At 41.7% G+C, this 21,020-nt stretch overlaps 1 protein-coding gene across 4 annotated transcripts in view; it reads right to left on the bottom strand.

Annotated features, from left to right (window-relative positions):
* KALRN (kalirin RhoGEF kinase) overlaps positions 1-21,020 on the bottom strand; it is a 982,696-nt gene that overhangs the window by 449,179 nt on the left and 512,497 nt on the right. For all 4 annotated transcript variants that reach the window (XM_069064963.1, XM_069064965.1, XM_069064964.1 and 1 more), the window contains one exon: positions 3,082-3,251. In XM_069064963.1, the coding sequence (XP_068921064.1) occupies positions 3,082-3,251 (170 nt within the window). The remainder of the gene's footprint in view (positions 1-3,081; positions 3,252-21,020) is intronic.

Genomic DNA, 21,020 nt, shown 5'->3' with positions numbered 1-21,020 from the left:
GAAAGTGACTTGCCCATGGTCACACAGCTAGAAAGTATCTGAGGCTGAATCTGAACTCAGGTCTTCCTGACTCCAGGCCCAGTGTTCTATCCACTGAGACACCTAGCTGCTTCCAATAAATTCACTATACATACATAAAATGAAGGACAGTATGCTTGGTGCATTGGATAGAGCACTGGGCCTGGAGTCAGGAAGATTTCCTGAATTCAAATACGACCACAGACACTATCTGTGTGACCCTGGACAAGTCACTTAACCCTGTTTGCCTCAGTTTCTTTATTTGACAAATGAGTCAGAGAAGGAAAAAAAAGAAGCAAACCACTCTAGCGTCTTTGCCAAGAAAACCCCAAATGGAGTTACAAGGAATAAGACACAACTAAATAATTGAACAACATCCATATATAAAATGAAGGACATCTGCTGGGGCGAGAGTCAGGAAGACGTGAATTCAAATGTGACTGCAGACACTCACTAGCTGTGTAACCTTGGGCAAATCATTCAACATCTGTCAACCTCAGTTTGCCCAATTGTAAAATGGGGGTGATAACAGTACCTGCCTCCCAGGGGTGTTGTATCAAGTGAGATATATATAAAGGACTTAGTACAGTACCTCACACATGGCAGGCCCTTAAAAAATGCTTGTTTCCTTCTCTGATCTTAAGGTGCCTACAACCTAATAAGAAATGTACACCAACATTAAAATGCAAATTTGGATATGACTAAGTGAATGAGGCAGCTTAGGGAAGCATGAAAGAACTGAGTAGGGAGGGATGCTTATACCTGGGGGAGGGAGGAAGCAATTAATTAAGGCTTTATGAAGCCAATGACACGTGAGATGGGCTATGAGCTAAGAAGAAGATGCAGACGTGGGGGAGGGGTGGGGACTCACAGGCACAGTGCAATGCATGTCTCCAAGACTGGTTAGTGATTCCACTGGGGAGTCTGGAGAATCTCCCTGGTTGTTTGGGATAGAAAACTCCTAAATTACAACTGAAAATCAGGCTCATACTTTTAATTTGTTTATTTAATTGGGCAATGAGTATGAAAATAAATCTCTGATTGAGTTTATTCTCTCACACCCTGAGGTGAGGGAGTCAGCTTATGAGATAATGAGATTGCTTGCACTATTTGCCATATAAATTCTGTTACCCTTAGATCACTTCAAGGAGAGAAATAATTCATAGGATCGTGGATTTAGAGCAAGAAAGGTTGTCCAGGCCAGATCCCTCATTTACAGATGGTGAAGCTGGGACCCAGAGAGATGAGTTGACTTGTCCAAGGTCCTACAGTTCTCACAGGTAGAATTTGAACCCAGAGTCTATGACTCCAGAGCCAGCGATTATACCTATATAACATGTCACCTCCAATGACCTCCAATATAGCATCATCACCTTCATCAAATCATATTTATTTAGCACCTAGACAAATGCCAAAGACTCCATGGTACCTTTCTTAGAAAATACCAAAGTCTTTTATAAGTATGATAAACTATAGAATAGTAATGTCTACCAAGTGAAATCCCTTATTTCCAGGCTAATATTCAACTCTGTTTATAATCTTTAGCCCCAATCTACTTTTCCAGAATTACTTTCCAGGGTTTCCCTTTGTGTCCCTTACGCCTCAGACAAAATGGACTGTTATTCCCCAAATACATCTACAGGCACTCTTAACTTTCCACTTTTGTTCACACTTTTCTATCCAACTGGAACCCCTCCACCCACCAACTCTGCTTGTCAAAATCTTGTCCATCCTTCAGTACTCCTTGATGAAACCTTTCCTGACACCTCCAACCAGAAATGACCCTGACTTCCTCTATTGGAACCCCAATAACATTTTGTCTGTGTCTTCCTACTCCCCCGTAATTAGAATGCAAGCTTGTTGAGAACAATTCATTTTTGTCTTTATAATCCTAGCATGCAGCCTTACACACAGTAAGAGCTTAATTAATAAATGCTTGCTGAATTGAATTGAACCTTCTAGTAATGCACCATATTGAATCCAGTCTTGCACTCACTACTAGATTTTAAGCAGGGATTATATATTAGTCACCTTTGTATACTTCTCAGTTTCTAGCATAATGCCTTGTGTAAAGTATATGCTCAATAAATATTTAGTAAATTGAATTACTAATGGGAGAGCTTAGTGACATTATGACATTATATATTATGACATTACAAATATTGTTTGATAATTATGACATTACAAATATTGCTTAGAATGAAATATAGGATCAAAAAATTTTGAAAGGTATTTCCCTTCTTAATTGTGTTTTGTTTGGGACAATTTAAAATAAAGTTGCTAAATAGCCCAGAAATGATGCTGATGAATTCATGCGTAACTAATCAAAATGGACCATATCACCAAATCATATCATCCCTATATTCTCATGAGCTAGTGCCAAAGTGAGCTCTCATCCTCCCAGTTCTGCAGGCTGGCATAGGATCAAATGCTACATGATATGACATTTCATAATGGGAATGTCTCTATGATGCCAAACAACCAGTCTGAGTGATTGCTTCAAAGGATTTTGAGACAACCCTGTGTTGAAATGCCCCAGATTTACCACTTCAGTGGAAATGTTTGCTGCTGAATAATGACACAAGAAATTAAAGGTTCTTTTCTAAGTACTTCCACATTTGTCTCCTTTTATTCCTCACAGCTATTTTGTGAGATCGATTAGGTGACAGGGTACTTTTTGTCCCTGTTTTGTTTTGCTTTTTGTTGTTGTGTTTTTTGCTTTTAGGAGGGGAAAGGCAGGGCAATTGGGGTTAAGTGACTTGCCCAAAGTCACACAGCTAGTAAGTGTTGCGCGTCTGAGGCTAGATTTGAACTCATGTCCTCCTGACTCCAGGGATGGTGCTCTATTCACTGTGCCACCTAGCCACCCCATCCCTGTTTTACAGATAGAAAAATCAAGGCACAAGAGACTTCACCAAGATCCTACAGCCAATTATTGTCTGTTAAGCCTAGAACTTAGGCCTCTTGCTGTCCACTGAAGGATCTCTCCAGTAGCTTAGATGACCTTCTGTTTCCCTTCTCCCTCTCCTCCTACAGATCTCGCCCCGGAGAAGTAACACTGACCTGAGTTGCTGAATGAGATCTTCTCCTTCCTTGATGACATTGAGCGTGGCATCCAGAGTGGCCGTCTGCTGCTGCTGGAACTGCTTGATCAGTTCCTGGACGGCATCCACCGAGTCGGCACACACATCTTCCAGCAGCTCCTTCTGCAAATCCTCCATCCATGTCCACAACTGGCAGGGAAGAGAAGAGGGAATTCCGCTTAGGGACACTGGGAGCTAGGGTAGGGAGGAGGACAAAGGAATCCTACCAGATTCATTCAACCCACCTTCTAGCCAGAGCAAGCCCTGACTATCCGTTGACGGTCTCCAGCTGGTCCTGTGTTATATCTTTCCCATATGCAGTTGTTAGCACTCTGTCTCTCCCATTAGTTTGTGAGTGAGCTCTTTGAGGGCAAGACTTGCCTTTTGCTTTCTACTGTTTCCTCAGCACTTAGCAAAGTTCCTGGTATACAATTAGTACTTGCTAAAAGCTTGTTGACCGATTGGACTTTGCTTTTCAAAACTCACTTTTTCATTTATGTATTTCAACTATAAAGAGATGACTGGAAAAGGCTGCCATGCATTTAAGATAAAAAGAACAGATAGACTGCTCACGTTTGCACTGATGTTATTGCTGTTCAGTCATTTTAATTGTATCTGACTCTCTGTGACCCCATTTGGGGTTTTCTTGACAAAGATACTGGAGTGGTTTGCCATTTTCTTTTCCAGCTCATTTTACAGAAGAGGAAACCGAGGCAAAGAGAATGAAGTGACTTGTCCAGGATCACACAGCTAGTAAGTAAGGCCAGATTTGAACTCAGGAAGATGAGTCTTCCTGATACCAGGTCAAAACTCTATCCACTGTGCCACCTAGCTGTATTCTGATATTGACAAAATATTAAAAAAATCTAGAGGGCATCCTGTAATATTGTGGGTAGAAACTCTGGGGGGGGGTTGTGAAAGGACATGAACTAAAATCACATTGACTGGTAAGGCATGGATGAGTTTCAACAGTCACTGGTGATGGGAATTTCCAGATATTAGTGAGATCACAGATCTTTCAAGGATGGAAGGTATTCCTATTGACAATATAGCCCTCTGTTCTGTTTGGCAGTTATGGAAGGGCAAGATCAAGATTCCTCCAAGAGGATAAAACCTTAGGGTCCCATCCCAAGGCCATAGGATCATGTAGACACGCTCTCAGAGCAGCTGCTGGTACCATCTGGGAAATCATGGAAAAATTAGTATGTTCTGGAAGCCAGTAATGAACAGATGCTGTCACAGTAACATTCCCCATTGAGGCTCCTCTTCTCCAGGCAGGCCACTACTTAGCTCCTCTTTCAGAGACCTTGTCCACTCCAATCCTTGTGATTGAGTGCCCCTCTTGCCCCTTCAGATGCCCTTCAATCAATTTTCAGTCTATCTACCTCCTGAATTGTATTTAACTTTTCCCAGCATAGACCCCCAATAGATGCAAAGTTCTTTACAATCAGGGACAGGTGTGTTTTTTTTTTTGCTTTTTGGAGGGGGGAAGGCAGGGCAATTAGGGTTAAGTGACTTGCCCAAGGTCACATGGCTAGTAAGTATTAAGTGTCTGAGGCCGGATTTGAACTCAGGTCCTCCTGACTCCAAGGTCAGTGCTTTATTCATTGCACCACCTAGCTGCCCCAATTAGGGACAGTTTAAAAAAATACACACACACACACATACACACACACACATTCAGCACCTAGTATTGGTGCCTTGCCCATAGCAGGTGCTTAATAAATGTTTATTGGCTGGTCTTGGATTCCAGATCGTTCACAAGGTTCATCTTCTCCAAGAAGTCTTCCCTGCTCAGCCTCAGTCCACATCGATCCCTTCTTTAATGATAATAATAATAATGTAGCTTATCCTATACAGTGATTTTCTTTCCCTTATCTCTAACTCCTAGCTTCTCTGCCTGCCTTCAAATCTCAGCAAAAATCCCACCTTCTACAAAAAAGCTTTCCTGGGAGCCAAGATGGCAGCACAGAAGCAGAAAAGTTCCGTGAGCTCCCCTCAAATACCTATAAAATATGACTAAACAAATGTTAGAGCTACAGAACGCACAAAGTGACAGAGAGAAACAAATCTCCCACTGAAGCCATCCTGGAAGGCTGCCAGGAAGTGTCTATTGCAGCATGCTGGGAGTTAAGTGGGAGCCCACGGTTTTAGCCCCAGGGCGGCCTGACCAGCAGCAGCTGGAGCGGACTTCAGGAGAGCGGATCACCAGCAGCTGTGGCAGTTTCCAGAATTATGAATCCATAAATGCCAAGGGCAAAGTAAAAGGTTAGTGTGGACTTTGCAGGAATGGGGGACCAAGAGTGTGGTCCAGGCTATGCCCCCAGGGTGAGAAGGCAAGAAGCAGGGGTGGTATCGCTGAGGCATGGATGCTTCAGAGCTCCTGGCCTGTATATCATATCCACCTGCTTGGATCTAAATGGCTATCTTGGGTGGAGATCCTGGGGTGTGTATCCAGGTGCCAGAGCCTGTGGAGGCTTCAGAGAGGGCACCCAACTAATAGCTCTGGCAGATGTGAAAACCTCAGTGGTTTGGGACAAAGCTCTCCTCTCTGAAGCAGAGTTCTACTGTGGCAAAAAGCTCAAAAGTCAAGTAATTGAATGGCAACATGAGCAAGCAAAGGAAGCAAAGCAAGCACAGCAGTGAAACCTTAGATTCCTTTTTTGGGGAAAAAAAGTATCAAAGCATGGAATGGGAGGAAGGCAACGAAGTCAGAACTCCTGCACCAAAAGCTTCCAAGAAAAATATAAACTGGTTATAGGCCATAGAGGAGCTTAAGAAGGACTTTGAAAACCAAGTAAGAGAAGTGGAGGAAAAATTGGGAAGAGAAATGAGAATGATGCAAGAAAACCATGAAAAGATAGTCAACAACCTCACTGAAGAAAATAACACCTTAAAGAATAGACTAACTCAAATGGCAAAAGAGTCCCAAAAGGCCAATGAGGAGAAGAATGCCTTAAAAAGCCAAATTTTTCAGATGAAAAAAGAATTTCAAAAGCTCACTGAAGAGAATAATTCTTTCAGAATTAAATTGGAGCAATTGGAAGCTAATAACTTTATGAGAAATCAAGATACTATTAAACAGATCCAAACAAATGAAAAAATGGAATGCAATGTGAAATATCTCATTGGAAAAACCACTCACCTGGAAAATAGGTCCAGGAGAGATAATTTTAAAATTATTGGACTACCTGAAAGCCATGATCAAAGAAAGAACCTAGAAAACATCCTTCAAGAAATTCTCAAGGAAAATTGCTCTGATGTTTTAGTACCAGAAGGCAAAATAGAGCTTGAAAGAATCCACTGATCACCTCTTGAAAAAGATCCCCAAAAGAAAACTCCTAGGAATATTATAGCCAGGTTCCAGAGTTCCCAGATCAAGGAGAAAATATTACAAGCATCCAAGAAGAAACAATTTGAATACTGTGGAAACACAATCAGGATAACACAGGATCTGGCAGCTTCTACGCTGAGGGATCAAAGGGCTTGGAATATGATATTCTCGAGGTCAAAGTAGCCAACATTAAAACCCAGAATCACCTACCCAGTAAAACTGAGTATCATGTTTCAGGGGAAAATATGGTCATTCAGTGGAATAGAGGACTTTCAAGCATTCTTGATGAAAAAACTGGAGTTGAATAGAAAATTTAACATTCAAATACAAGAAGCAAGAGAAGCATGAGAAGGTAAACATGGAAAAGAAATCATAAGGAACTTATCAAACCCTACATGGAAAAACAATAAGTGTAACTTATAAAACTTTTCTCAGTGTGAGGATAGTTGAGAGGAATACAAATGTATATATATATATATATATGTATACATAGATATATATGTCTATATAGGAGGGTGTATGTGTCTATGAATACATATGTGAGTGTGTATATATATATGTGTACAGGTATACATAGACAGAGGGCACAGGATCAATTGAATAGGAAGGGATGATATTTAAAAAATAAAATTAAGAGGTGAGAGAGGAATATAATGAGAGGAGATGGGGAGAAACAAAATAGGGTAAATTATCTCATATAGAAGAGGCAAGGGAAAACTGTTACAATGGAGGGGAAGAACAGGAAGGCAAAAGAGAATGTGTCAACCTTACTCTCATTGAATTTGGCTTAAGGAGGGAATAACATACACACTCAGTTGGGTATCTTACCCTACAGGAAGGTAGTGGGGAAGGGGACAAGAAAGGGGATGATAGAAGTGAGGGTAAATTGGGGGGGGTGTAGTTAGAAGCACACACTTTTGAAAAGAGACAGGGTCAAAGAAGAAAATAGAACAAGGTGGGGTTGGTATAGGATGGAGAGAAATATAGTCAGTCTTTCACAATATATCCCCTATGTAAATGTTATGTGTAACTATACACGTACAACGTATATTGAATTTCTTATCTTCCCAGTAAGGGTGGGTGATGAGGGAAGAAGGGAAAGAATCTGGAATTCAAAGTTTTAAAATAAAATGTTTTAACAAAATTATGTATATATATATATATATATATATCTGTTTTACATGCCCTGGGAAATAAGATATACAGGCACTGGGATATAGAGATCCATCTTGCCCTACTGGAAAGTTAAAGGGGGAGTGGGGGAGGATAAAGGAGAGAGCAGATTGGGGGAGGGGGTATTCAGTGGGATCACTGTTCTGGGGTGGTGGGTAGGGGAAAGGCAGGGAGAAAATTTGTAACTCAAAATCTTGTGGAAATGAATGTTGAAAACTAAAAATAAATATAAAATTAAAGTTTAAAAAAATAAAAAAAATTTTAAAAAGCTTTCCTGATCCCCCTTAATTCTAGTACCTTCCCTCAGTTGATTATTTCTAATTCATCCTCTGTTAATTTATTATTTAATTTATTTATTTGTTAAATATAACTTGTTTATACATAATTGTTTGCATATTGTCTCCCCCAGTAAACTGTGTGTTCTTTGAGAATGGGAGCCATTTTTTTGTATCTCTAGTACTTAACACAATATGTGGCACATAGTTGTTGGTTTTTAGTCATATCCAACTCTTCCTGACCCCATTTGGGGTTTTCTTAGCAAAGATACTGGAGTGGTTTGCCATTTCCTTCTCCAGCTTATTTTGTAGATGAGGAAACTGAGGAAAACAGGGTTAAGTGACTTGCCCAGGGTCACACAGCTAGTACATGTTAGAGACAAGATTTGAACTCAGGAAGGTAAGTCTTCTTGGCTCCAGGTCTAGGACTCTGTGCACTGTGCCACCTAGTTGCCTCCCTGGCACACAGTAGGAATTTAATAAATAATTTATTCACTAACTGACTTGTATCCATATGCTAACCTATGGTTACAAAACACTTTTACCTATATCACCCCATTGGAATATAACTGACCACTTGTCAGAGATTGTATAGAAGGGATAGTAATAGTAACAATGATAATAAATTAATAATAACTAACATTTATAACTAACAAACATAATAATAGCTAACAGGTGCTGGGCACTCTGCTAAGTACTTTACTTTATCTCATCAGATCCTCACAACAACCCTGGGAGGCAGATGCTTTCATTATCCCCACTTTACCTTTGAGGAACTTGAGACCAATGGAAGTTATGTTATTTGCCCAGCATCACACAGCTAACGTGTCCGAACCTGGATTTGAACGCGGGCCTTTCTGATTTAGGCCTGGTGCCCTATCCACTGCACCACCTAGCTGCCCCAAGGGATTCACAATCTGAGTAAGAGTTGATAATTTCTCAGGTCCCTTCCAACTCTAAGATCCTATGGTTCACAAGAACTGTGTAAGTTAAGTCATAGAAATATTACCTCCCATTTTACAGCTAAAAGAATTTGAGGAAGGAGTGTAAGTGACAGTCCAAACTCACAGGAATACTACTAAACCATGGCCCATGAATAACCTCTCTTCGCACTCCTCATCATGCCTAGCTAGTACAGTGCTTTCCAGGAGACAGGTAGCATACACCACAAAGACGTGATGAATGAATGAGTTTGTTGTTTGGTTTGACATCAGGGTACATTAATTATATGAAAGGGCAGGGTTCTATCAGGAGGCCATTCAAGTCATTCAAGGATAAGGCTGACACCTCATGCCCAGCTCTAGAATGCAACTTCCCAAATTCAGTGCTTAGCACAAGCAGGAAATGAGAGCCTCCAGTAAGGACTGAAGGAGAAATGAAAGAAACTAGGGGACTTGGCCTGGAAAAGAAAAGATTCCGGTAGAACATCTCTCTTAAGTGTTATTCGATGTTTGCTGTCTTTACTAAGGAGACTGGAGATAAAATGAGTTTAAGCTGCATCAGAAAGGACTCAGTGAAGCAAAAAAATTCTGATGGGGAATTTCCCTCCACACACTCTGACCCAGCAGCAGGGGCCTTCTTGCTGTTCCTCACAGAAGACATTCCATCTCCTGAGTCTCTCTGTCTTTTCACTGTCCTGTTACCCCATCCCCGCCCTGCCCCACCTCTATGCCTGGAATGCTCTCCCTCCTCACCTGGCTTCTTTGGTTTCCTTCAGGTTTCAGCTCACCCATCTTCTACAGGAGGCCTTTCCTGTTCCCTTCTCCTTCCCCCACGCGCCTTCCTTCTGAGCTGACCTTCCATTTACATTGTATATATAGTGTGGGTACATGTACCTGTATGTACACGTACACAGATAGATAGATATTTGCATATTTTCTCTCCCTTGAAAACAAGGACTATCTTTCTGCTTTCCTTTGAATATTTCCTTTGCTTAATGCAGAAGTCAGAAAAGGAACGAACAAAGTGACAATTACATAAAATAGCAACAACAAAATCAGAAAAAATACTCAATAAAACATCTAACTTTAAATTAACTTTTAAAAACTAAATCAACCAAATAAAAAAATTAAAAATTTTTAAAGGATTAAAAAAAAGTAGCCCAAGACAACTACAATTCAAACAAAATGATCTTTGAAGAAAGAAAGGAAATCACATGCAGGAGTGTTCTTTAACAACACATCAAGGGGCAGTGAGCTCCTCAAGCTGTTCAGTGGAGAATTATCACTTAATGAATGCTTGCTGACTAACTGACTGGACTCTCTTAGGCCCTCGGGTGACCAGGAAGCCGGGTGACATAGAAAGCTTGAGCCTTAGCCTTCTTGGGTTAATCCATCTTAGGGATAGCTTCTTTTCCTTTTAGAGGGAACTAACAAAATGAAACAAAAGCTATACTTGCCTATGTGGCAGGGACCCTGGTTGTGATGGCTCCTCCTGAACTACACTAGCTGCTATGAGTCTCTCTGCTTAGGTAGATTGTTGGTCCTTGAAAAGCAGCCATTCTGGCTGTGGGGGTGGGGCTTTCTTTAGAGCACATTGGAACCAATCAGAGTTTATATTGCTCCAATATTCAATAGCCATGGAGAATCTGGAGCCTTGGAGACACCAGGTTAGGTTCTAGGCTGCTCTAGCTTTGTTGTTGTTGAGTGGTTTCAATGACGTCTTATTCTTCTTGACCCCATTTGGGGTTTTCTTGGCAGAAATACTAAAGTGGTTTGCCATTTCCTTCTCCAGCTCATTTTATGAATAAGGAAACTGAGGTAAAGAGGTTTTGTGACTTGTCCAGGGTCACACAGCTAGTCAATGTGTGAAGCCAGATTTGAACTCAGGAAGTTGAGTCTTTCTGGCTCCAGGCCTAGAACTCAGTCCACCGTTCCACCTAGCTGCCTCATGCTTTACATTGTCAAGGTTTAATTAGAAAATTCGGGGTGGCTAGGTGGCCGCAGTGAGTAGAGCACCGGCCTTGGAGTCAGGAGGACCTGGGTTTGGATCTGGCATCAGACACTTGACATAAAAACTTAGCCATGTGACCTTGGGCAAGTCATTTAACCCCAAATGCCCTACCCTCCCCCCTCCAAAAAGCAAAAAAAAAAAAAAGAAAAGAAAAGAAAAGAAAATTCCACACCTGGCCCTCCACAAGAGCTGTAAAAAGATACCTTATACCTTCCCCTACTTTTTGTTTGAGCAAGTATAGGGTTCGCAGGTATGGAACATTGCGTATATTGTCCATCTTTTTTCCTTGTATTGATCAATATTGCTGGATTTTCTTTTTTTTTCTTTTTTTCAAAAAATTCTTTCTTGTAATGGGTGGCACTCAGGGAGAGGGAAAGATATAGGGAGAACTTTAGCCAATATAAAAACAAAACTTATCAATAAAATTTATTTTAAAAGAGCAAATTCCTAACTCACATATACCAACAAAAATTTCTTTACAAAAAAGTTAAACTTAAGCAAAAAGCAAATGTTATAGTTTAAAGCAACCTTTAAAACACAGAATCTCTCTGCTATATTTAGATAACTTTCATATATATGTTTCAATCTTTCATATGTCTACATATATCTTTCACATATGTGTGTATATATCTTTTGTATATATGTATGTATACACACACACACACACACATATATATATACACACATATACACATACATACAGCTTTTCCTAGCCCTAATTTTAAATACTAAGGTGGGGAACCTCTGTCTCATATACCAGATGTGGCCCTTGGCTCGATTTCATCTGGCCTCTGGGATGTAGTTGCTCTGACTACTGCTGTTATAGTTGAAACAAGAATTTTCTCCCAGGCTGGGAAAGCTACTATTGTACTGAATGAAGCTTTATGCTCTCTGTTCTTAATTTTAAAAACAGGTGAGTGAAATGTTTTATGCCTCCTTTTTACTCTCTGAAGGGAAAAAAATCCCACCAAATTAAATTACTATGGAAAAATCAGACTTTCTTTTTTCTGTCCTAAAAATATCTCTTTCAAGTGTCACAAGATTGTATCCTACATCCCATCTTAGAGGATTTGGTGAATAAATTCAGGTTCAGCACATGCATGTGAATATGGCCTGACTGTGGGGCAACAGCAGGCTCTCCCCAGGTTCTTTCAGAGTTCTTTTTCTGGGGACATTGCTGGTTCTTTCCCTTCCTCTGGTGGGCCTCCCCCACCTCCACCCTACATTCACATATTTCCCTGGCACTCTGAGTTGAACAGCACAGTTCTCCCTTCTCTGTGGCATGTGAACAGAAGGGCTCAGTCTTCCACAGCTTCCCTGAGCTACGTGGGAATTACTACATCGGTGAAAGGTCTCCATCCAGCAGGCACTTCAAAGAGTCCTACACTGTCCATCAGACTGAGGAAGTGAATCATGGGAGACATTAAAGACAGTTCAGACTATTGGTTGGAAAGACAAACACTGAAACTGAAGCTGAAATACTTGGCCACATAATGACAAGAGGGGATTTGTTGGAAAAGACCCTGATATTGGGAAAGATTGAAGGCAGGAGGGGATGGCAGAGGATGAGATGGAGAGATAGTGTTATAAAAGCAACACACAGGAGTTTAGACAGACTTCAGGAGATAGTGGAGGAAAGAGAGGCCTGGTGTTTTGTGGTCCATGGGGTCACAAAGAGTCAGACACCACCGAACAACAACAAAGACAGTGTCAAAGCTACCAAGCCCTCCAAATGGTTATAGGAGAAAAGTAGTACGGGGTAGTGAAAGAAAGTACTGGATGTGGACTGAGAAGGACTTGGTTTTAAGCCTGGTTCTGTTATGGAGTGCTTGTATAATTGGGCAAGTCAGATAATGCTTCAATAAGTATTTCTTAAACACTTATTATGTGCCAGGTACTAAGCTGGGAGGCGATACAAAGAAAGGCAATAATAACATGGTTCCTGCCTCAAGAAGCTTACATTCTACTGGGGAAAACAACACGCAAGCCACTATGTGTATACACAAGACAGACATGGGGTGAATGAGAGAGGAAAGGAAATAGGAGCGAGAACAGGAAAGGCCTCCTGCCGAAGGATTGGAGCTGACTTGAAGGAGAGTAGACAGACAAATAAATAGAGAAAGCATCCCTGGGATGGGGGACAGCCGGGGAAAAAGTCATGAAATCAGGAGCTGGAGTATCTTATGGAAAGAACATGAAGTAGGGAAATGGGAGCATCGAGTACATGGCAAAGCAAGGCCAGTCCACATGGAGTCAGTGCCCCCAGCCATGGCAGATGTCCCACTGCTGTGGGCATTGTCACTCATGACTGAACAGACATGCTTTTCTATGGAAACAATCTGAGCTGACTAGGCTGGATGAACCATGGGTCTGGCCCAGAATGGCAATCTTTATGTTCTTACTTTCCCTCTATCTGATAGACCTGTCCCTGTCCATCTGAACCCCCTAGAGAAGGTTTACTTTGTATTTTATCATATGCAAACAGGTATTCTCTTATTGCTTCTTGGCTGATAAGAAAAAACCCCTATAAATCCCTTTCAGGAAGATAGGTGGTCCTGCGCTTGGCATCAGGAAGACTCCTCTTCCTGAGTTCACATCTGGCCTCAGACACCTACCAGCTGTATGACCCCAGGCACATCACTTAACCCTGTTTGCTTCACTTTCTTCATCTGTAAACTGAGTTGGAGAAGGAAATGGTGAGACATTTCAAGTATCTCTGCCAAGAAAACCCCAAATGGGGTCCGGAAGAGTTGGACACGACTCAACTACAACAACAAAATAAATCCCTTCACTCTAGGTACTCATAACCCTGGTATTGCCTCAGCAATGGCCTTAAACTGATGAAATAGAAGGAATTTGCCTTAGACAACAACCCTTCTTTCTCCCCGCTCTCCTCTCCCCACCTCCTTCTAGGTGCTTTTCTGGGTCCCTACTTGCCCAGGGCTCCATGCTTCAGCAGCCCACACAGTCATTGATCTCTTAATCACCCAACTAATGGCCTTTTCTCAGTCCCCTTTCTTCTTGACCTCTCTGCACTTTGACACTGTTAGTCACTCTCTCTTATGTACACTGACTGATATTCTCCTATCTCTAAGTTTTTATGACACTGTTTTCTCCTGGTTCTCCCCTTCCATGCCCGACCAGTCTTCAGTCTCCTTTGCTGGGTCTTCATGCAGGTCACCCCTGATAGCCATGAGTATCTCCCAGATTCTGTCTTGGGCCCTTTTCTCTTCTCTTTCCATACTTTTTCCCTTGGTGATCATATCAGCTCTCACGAATTCATCTATCATCATCATGCAGATGATTCTCAAGTCTATTTGTTCAGGCTAAGCCTTTTTCCTAGGGGCAGTTAAATGGCACAGTAGGTAGACTGCCAGGCCTGGAGTCATAAAGACCTGAGTTCAATTTTGGCCTCAGATACCAGCTATCTATGTGGTCCTGGGCAAGCCACTTAACCCAACTTGCCTCAGTTTCCTCATCTACAAAATGAGCTGGAGAAGGAAAAAGGCAAACTACTCCTATATCATTGCCAAGAAAATCCCAGATGGAGTCATGAAGAGTCACACACGACTGAAATGACTGAACAGAACATTTTCCTGGTCATCAAGCTCCTATCTTTTACTCTCAATGAGAAATCATAAAGTGGATGTCTTGTAGACATCTTAAGCTCAGTGTAGAACTCATTGCCTTTCCTCCTAAACCTAGCCCTCTTCTGACTTCCTTGTTACCGGTGGGGGCACCACCATCCTCCCAGACACACAGACATCCTACGAGTCTTTTTGTTCTCTCACTCTACTCCTATATATAAGCCATTGCCAAGTCCTACCACTTCTGCTTTCATAATATCATTCATGCACGTCTACTTCTTTCCTCTGATACATCCATGCTTGAGGGGCAGGCCGCATCCCTTCATATCTACGCCATTGCAGTAGCTTTGCTGGTTGGTCTCCCAGCTTCAAGTGTCTTCCCATTCTAGCCAATCCTCCACTCAACTACCAAAGAGATCTTCTTAAAGGGTCATTTTGACTAGGACGCTCCCTCATTCAAACAACTCCAGTGGTTCCCTTTTGCTTCCAGGAACAAACATAAAATCCTCTGCTTGGCTTGGTTCCTTCCTAATATTTTACATCCTCCCCCCTTGCTTCCATATACTCTGAGATCCAGAGACCCTGGCCTCCTTGATGTGCTTTGGATAAGACTTTTTCTATCCTAACTCTGGGCACTTTCCCTGGCTATCCCCCATGCTGGAATTCTCTTCCTCCTTATCTCTCCCTCCTGGCTTCCTTCAGGCCTTGGCTGAAGTCCACCCTTCTGCCAGAAGCCTTTACCAGTCCTCCTTTATCTCAGTGCTTTCCTTCTGAGATTATCTCTAATTTATACTGTGTATATCTTGTTTATACAAGTTGTTTGCATGTTGTCTCACCCCTTAAACTGTGAGCTCCTAGAGAGCACAGATGGTTTTTTTTTTTTTTTTTGCCTCTCTGTGTATCTCCAGTGTTTAGCACAGTGCCTGGAACTTAATAGGTGCTTAATAACTGTTTGGTGACTGACTGACCTGATTCCATGTTCCAAACCCTTCCTGAATTTCTCTTATCAAAACTTACTTGTCATGTACCAGCCCTGGAATCAGGAGGACCTGAGTTCAAATCCGACCTTAGACACTTGACATTTAAGTAGCTGTGTAACCTTAGGCAAGACACTTAACCCCAATTACCTTACCTTCCCCCTTCCAAAAAAGAAAACCTTACCTGTCATAACCTATAACAAACTGCTTCTCTTTTCAATGAGGGGGAAGGGGAAGAAGAGAGGGAGAGAATTTGGAACTCAAAACTTTAAAAAAAAATTAATGTTAAAAATTGCCTTTACATATAATTGGGGAAAAAATAAAATATTAAATCATTATGCAAAAAAATAAAAACAACTTACTTGTCAGGTGTCCCTTTTCTCAAGGACCCTATTATTTGCTAGGTGACCGTTATTTAATTACTACTACCCCTACTCTTTGGGATGCAGTCCTAGAAGTAGTATTACTGGTCAAAGGGTATGCACATTTTTATAGCGTAGTTCCAAATTGCTGTACAGAATGGTTGGATCAGTTCACAACTCTACCAGACTACTATTGCCACCCTACTCCCACCACTACAACTATTACTAATACCACTACAATTAGTCCTCTTCCTATAAGGATTACTAGTACTACTACTACTGCTACTATTAGATATCTGGTATTTATATACCCCTTTAAGGTTTACAAAGAGCTTTGCATATGTAATCTCATTTGATCCTTGGAATAATCCTGTGAGGTAAGTACTATTAATCCTGTTTTACAGATGAAGAAACTGGGTCTGAGAAAATGTGAAATGATTTGCTCAGAGTCACACAGCTAGGAAATGTCTGGGGCAGGATTTGAGTTCATGTTTTCCTGACTCTAAGTCAAACACTCTATCTACTGTGCCACCTACCTGCTAGAAGTGAATCCATACTAATATACTGATGCCTTCTGATGAATATTTTACCTGTTTCCAGGTAAGGACTGGGTTTAAGAGCCCCCTTAATTCAAAGAAGCAGAAATAATAGTGTGTCTTAAGCACCTAGACAGGATGGTAGGGAGAAGGGCATTTTTAAGCAGGTCAGACTTCCCTGGCCCCTCAAATCATACTCTAGGGAAAGCTGACCTTGATAATAGAACCAAGAAATCTAAAAAGAGCCTGCCTACTGTGACCCACTGCCCCAGAATCGTGCTGTAACCAAGACTCTGCAAATGAGCAGATTCGAGAAGGGAAGGGAAAGGAAGGGAGGGGTTGGGTAAGAGAAGAAGCCAGGCTATCTCAGAAGACAAGCTGAATGTAGCTTGTTTGTGAACACAGCTAAACAGACTAAGGGGTGACTAAAGGAGGGGAGGGCATATTTTGCTTCCCAAATTTAACCTACTAATTGGCAGTTACATTTGTGGAGAGCTGACAACCATAGCGGGGACACAATCGATCTATCAGTCGAGCCTTTAAGATCTGTGCTGAGATTATTAATTGGTCCACCACCTTTCATGCCAGGAGGAAAGAAAAGACTTTCTCCTCTCTACTCCACCCCCATATCCCAAACCTGACAGCTAGCAAATGCATATTTACGAAGGGACTCTTTTCTCTCTTTAGGTCTCAGCTACCCACTTTCATGTCTATGATCAGTGGCTATGTCTTTGGTGATGAAGACAGAGGCTACAGCTGGTTTGCTTCTGAGACTATCAGCCCACTTGCTATCTTCGAGCTTCTTCACCTTTCGAAGATTAATTCAGCTCCCACTGTAGGATTTCCTTCTTTTCTGCCAACTTGATTATCTGGAAGCTGAAATCCTCAGGAAAGGGAGGGAAAGGAAGGAATTGGGGTGGAGTGCAGCAAAAAATTGGTCATAGAGTGAAGACCGAAGAGAAAAATTGACAAGTAAGGAAAGAAAGGGAAAGGGACCGTATTTAATTAGGCTTCTCCAGAAGGTCCTCGGTTGGGCTACTTTCTGAAAGGATTTATTCCAGCATTCTTTTTTTTTAAACGTGTTTTAAAAGACAATACCCACACCATTTTGAATGGGCTTTTTAACTAGCAGATTCCAGAATTGCCATGGAAAAGGAGAAAAAAAAAAAGAAAACAGGAACTGGGAAACCATTCTCCTTGCCTCCTTCTCTCATTCCCATTTCTATCATGCCAGGCCAATGAACTGTGCCCGAGGTCTGAGACCACTGCCATGACATTACTCCCTGCCTTACCCTATCCCACCAAAATAGTCAATAGTTTGGGCTAAGCCAGACTCCAGATGTATGCCCCACTTTGAAAGAAGGGGAGGCTACTTTAAAAGCAGTCACAACCGGAAGTGAGGGCTTGAACATACAGGGAGATTATGTCTACTAAGATATTGACCTCCAAAGGACTAGAGTTGTGGAATTAACAAGACATCTAATTTGAATTTGGGTCATCCTTCCCTGACTAGAAAGTTTTAATCCTTCAGCGGCCCAGGATCTCCAAGCATCTTCCAAGAAATCCCCTCACAAAGCAATAATAGACCTAATAGGATTAAGAAGTTATTTCAAAGAAAATTTTCAAAAGAAATTAGTCTGGAGATTATCTCTATTTCATCCCTCTCTATAGTGGCCACAACTCTTATCCTGATTAGAATAGACCTCTGATTCAATAAGGAGGCAAAAGTAATACTATAAACCCTATTCTGGAAGGAAGTCTCTGTTAGGTCATTGGTAGAGATTTTATAACTCAATTTCCTTAAAAAAAACCCTATCTAAGGGGATTTTTTTTTTCTTGTTCCAGGGAAATGACAACATCTTGCAATTACATCCAACTAAACTCTTAATTATTGGTACTGGCTGAGAAGAGAAATGCAGATGATATGGAGCAGTTGATAATTCCAAAATGATTTCTATTTGACATTGGAAAGCACCAGAATGTGGAGGATGTTATCCACTGGAGATTATAACTGAAAAATTCCAGCAGGAAAAGATTAAGCACTTACCTTAAGTTCCTATAGCAGAAAAGATTCCCAGGGAATAAAAAACAAAGCATCTTATTTCCTAGTCCAGTTTTCTAGCCATTTATCCCTAACTCCTACCATGAAATTAAGCAGAAATGGTGCTTGATGGGGAGGAGAAGAATTGGATCACCAAACCTAGCCTTGATGTGCTGAGTATGCCTTCCAGTCTTATCCTTTAGAGGATAAGCCTCGGCGAGCTCCATCCAATCAAGAAAGGAGCATTCATTATTTCCTCCCTGTAAACAGTGTGCCAATTCCTTGGGATGTAAGGAGAAAAACAAGACAATCCCTGTTCTAGAAGTGCTCACATTCTAACAAGGGGAAACATTCAAGAATGAATGAATGGATGGATGGATGGATGGATGGATGGATGGATGGATGGATGGATGAATGAATGAATGACGAATGAACAATGAATGAATGGATGAAGCAATATGTATGGAAAGTTTCTACTGCAGAGCAAATGGAAGTCTTGTGGTTTTCAGGGCATAGCAAAAAAAGCAGAAAGCAATACTTCTTCCTTGTTTTTCCAGTGATGGAACTGCATGCATTTCTCACATTCAGTCACTTGGAAGTGCCAATGATTTTGGGGGTGAGAACCCTCTTTGCTGTGGAGGAGGCAGAGGCCCTTGACAGATGGCACTTCTCCAGGTGTTTATTGCCTGGATGATGGCTATGGGAAAGTTGGGTTGAAAGGAGGGCCAAGGGCTCTCTATGGTAGCCATGGAGTCTCATGCAACAGTCTCTAGCTTGTTAAAGAATTAACCAGGCAAGTGGACTATTACTGTAGTGAGTCAGTTCAGGTTAATTAGAGAGAAAATGGATAACCTTGCTTCAGTATTAGTGGTGGGGGAGAGGTGGTGCTTGCAATGTGTGGGTTTGGAAAGGTAGAAAAAGGGCCACGGGAAATAAGGGAAGACAGATTAATGATCCAGGTGAAATGATCACACTAATCATAGTCACTAAATAATTACTGCATTCAATTCTGTGCTACGAGAAGAGATTATGGCTAAAGCCTTGATACCATCCCGACCATTGGCAAGAAAGACAGAGCCAGAATTAGCAGGAAGAGTCAGAGCTTGAATTCTCAGTGCTCCTGTCGATCAGTGAAATTGAAGCTAAATGTGATGGGAGTATTTAGCACCAGTCCTAGAAACAATCAATATCAGATCATAGGTTCAGAGATGGTATACCATAGAATCAATTCCAAATACAGGGAAGGGGACTAAGCAAGACTTTACTCTTAGGTAAAAGCTCCAAAGTTCTTCATGTGCACATTTCAGCTTGCAAACTACAGACTCCCCTGGCCTCTGTCTGTCTCTCTCCTCTCCACTCTCCAACCCACTTTAGAAATCCCAGAGTTAAAATGCAAACCCAAGTTGTTGTGATTCAGTTGTTTCAATCATATCTGACTGTTCATGATCCTATTTGGGCTTTTCTTGGCAAGGATACTGGAATAGTTTGCCATTTCTTTCTTCAACTCATTTTATAGATGAGGAAACTGAGGTAAACAGGATTAAGTGCCTTGCCCAGGGTCACACAGCTAGTAGTGTCTGAGGTTGGATTTGAACTCAAGTCTTCCTGACTCCAGGTCTGACATGCTATATACCGTACCACATAGTTGCCAAACAATTGACAAAAAATAATGTAATCACTCCTCGGAGAGAGTAAGGTTGGGTTCTCTTTTTTTGGGGGGGGGGCCTGGGGGCAATTGGGAAAAGAGAAGACCAATCAAGCAGCTATGTCTTCAATATAGACACTGTAAAACAAGGAAATTTGTGTGAAGGGCCTTTCATCTATAGCCTTACAAGGCAAGGGAGTGGTGAAAGGGTGACCTCCCACCAAGTCGGTCAAACCCAGTCTCCACCCCTGGACAGTCTTCACAACCAGCTTCCTTAGCTTCTGCTTGCAGAACAGCTAGCACCACAAGATTGAGGCACAAAGTTTGGCACACCTGGCTTAGGACAAACTCATGATGTCAAGTTCCACCGGGCATTTGCTACTGCGTGGCATTCCCTTCCTTGATCTCTCACCGACTGTCCAGAATTCTGTTCATAGAGGTTGTTCCAAATCTCTCTGTTCTTCTTGAGTGCTCCACCCCTTCCCTTCTTCTTCAGGCTTAACAGGTAATTCTGGCCTCCTATTTTATTCAGTAGTTCTTAGGATTTGGAGCTGGAAGGTCAAGTCATTATTTTACAGATGAGGAATTTGAGGCTCAGAAAGGTAGAGTGATTTGTCCAAAGTTACATAGGTAGGAAGCAATATAGCAAGGCCCTGAATTTAGGTTTCCTCATGCCATATGATTAGAGGTTATCTTGCTTCAGGTCTTAACCTTCCCATCTTTTCAACTAAATATATTTCTATATTTCTCTTTTCATCCTTTTCTCCAGTCTTAGATGAAGAAGTTCTTCTTCTCCCAAAGAGAAATCCACCTGTATACTCTCTCTCTCTCTCTGTCTCTGTCTCTCTCCTCTGTCTCTCTCTTTCTCTATCTCTGTCTCTCCCTCTGTCTCTTTCCCTCTGTCTCTGTCTCTCTGTCTGTCTCTCTGTCTCTGTCTGTCTGTCTCTGTCTGTCTGTCTCTCTCTCTGTCTCTCTCTCTGTCTCTGTCTGTCTGTCTGTCTCTCTCTCTCTCTCTCTCTCTCTCTCTCTCTCTCTCT

The sequence above is a fragment of the Petaurus breviceps genome, unplaced genomic scaffold (genome assembly GCF_028583685.1).
Source record: "Petaurus breviceps papuanus isolate PSGF00001 unplaced genomic scaffold, PetGlider_PUasm1.0 90654, whole genome shotgun sequence".
Classification (NCBI taxonomy): Eukaryota; Metazoa; Chordata; class Mammalia; order Diprotodontia; family Petauridae; genus Petaurus; species Petaurus breviceps.
Note: the sequence above shows the minus strand (reverse complement) of the source record. Positions and strands in the feature narration are given on the sequence as shown.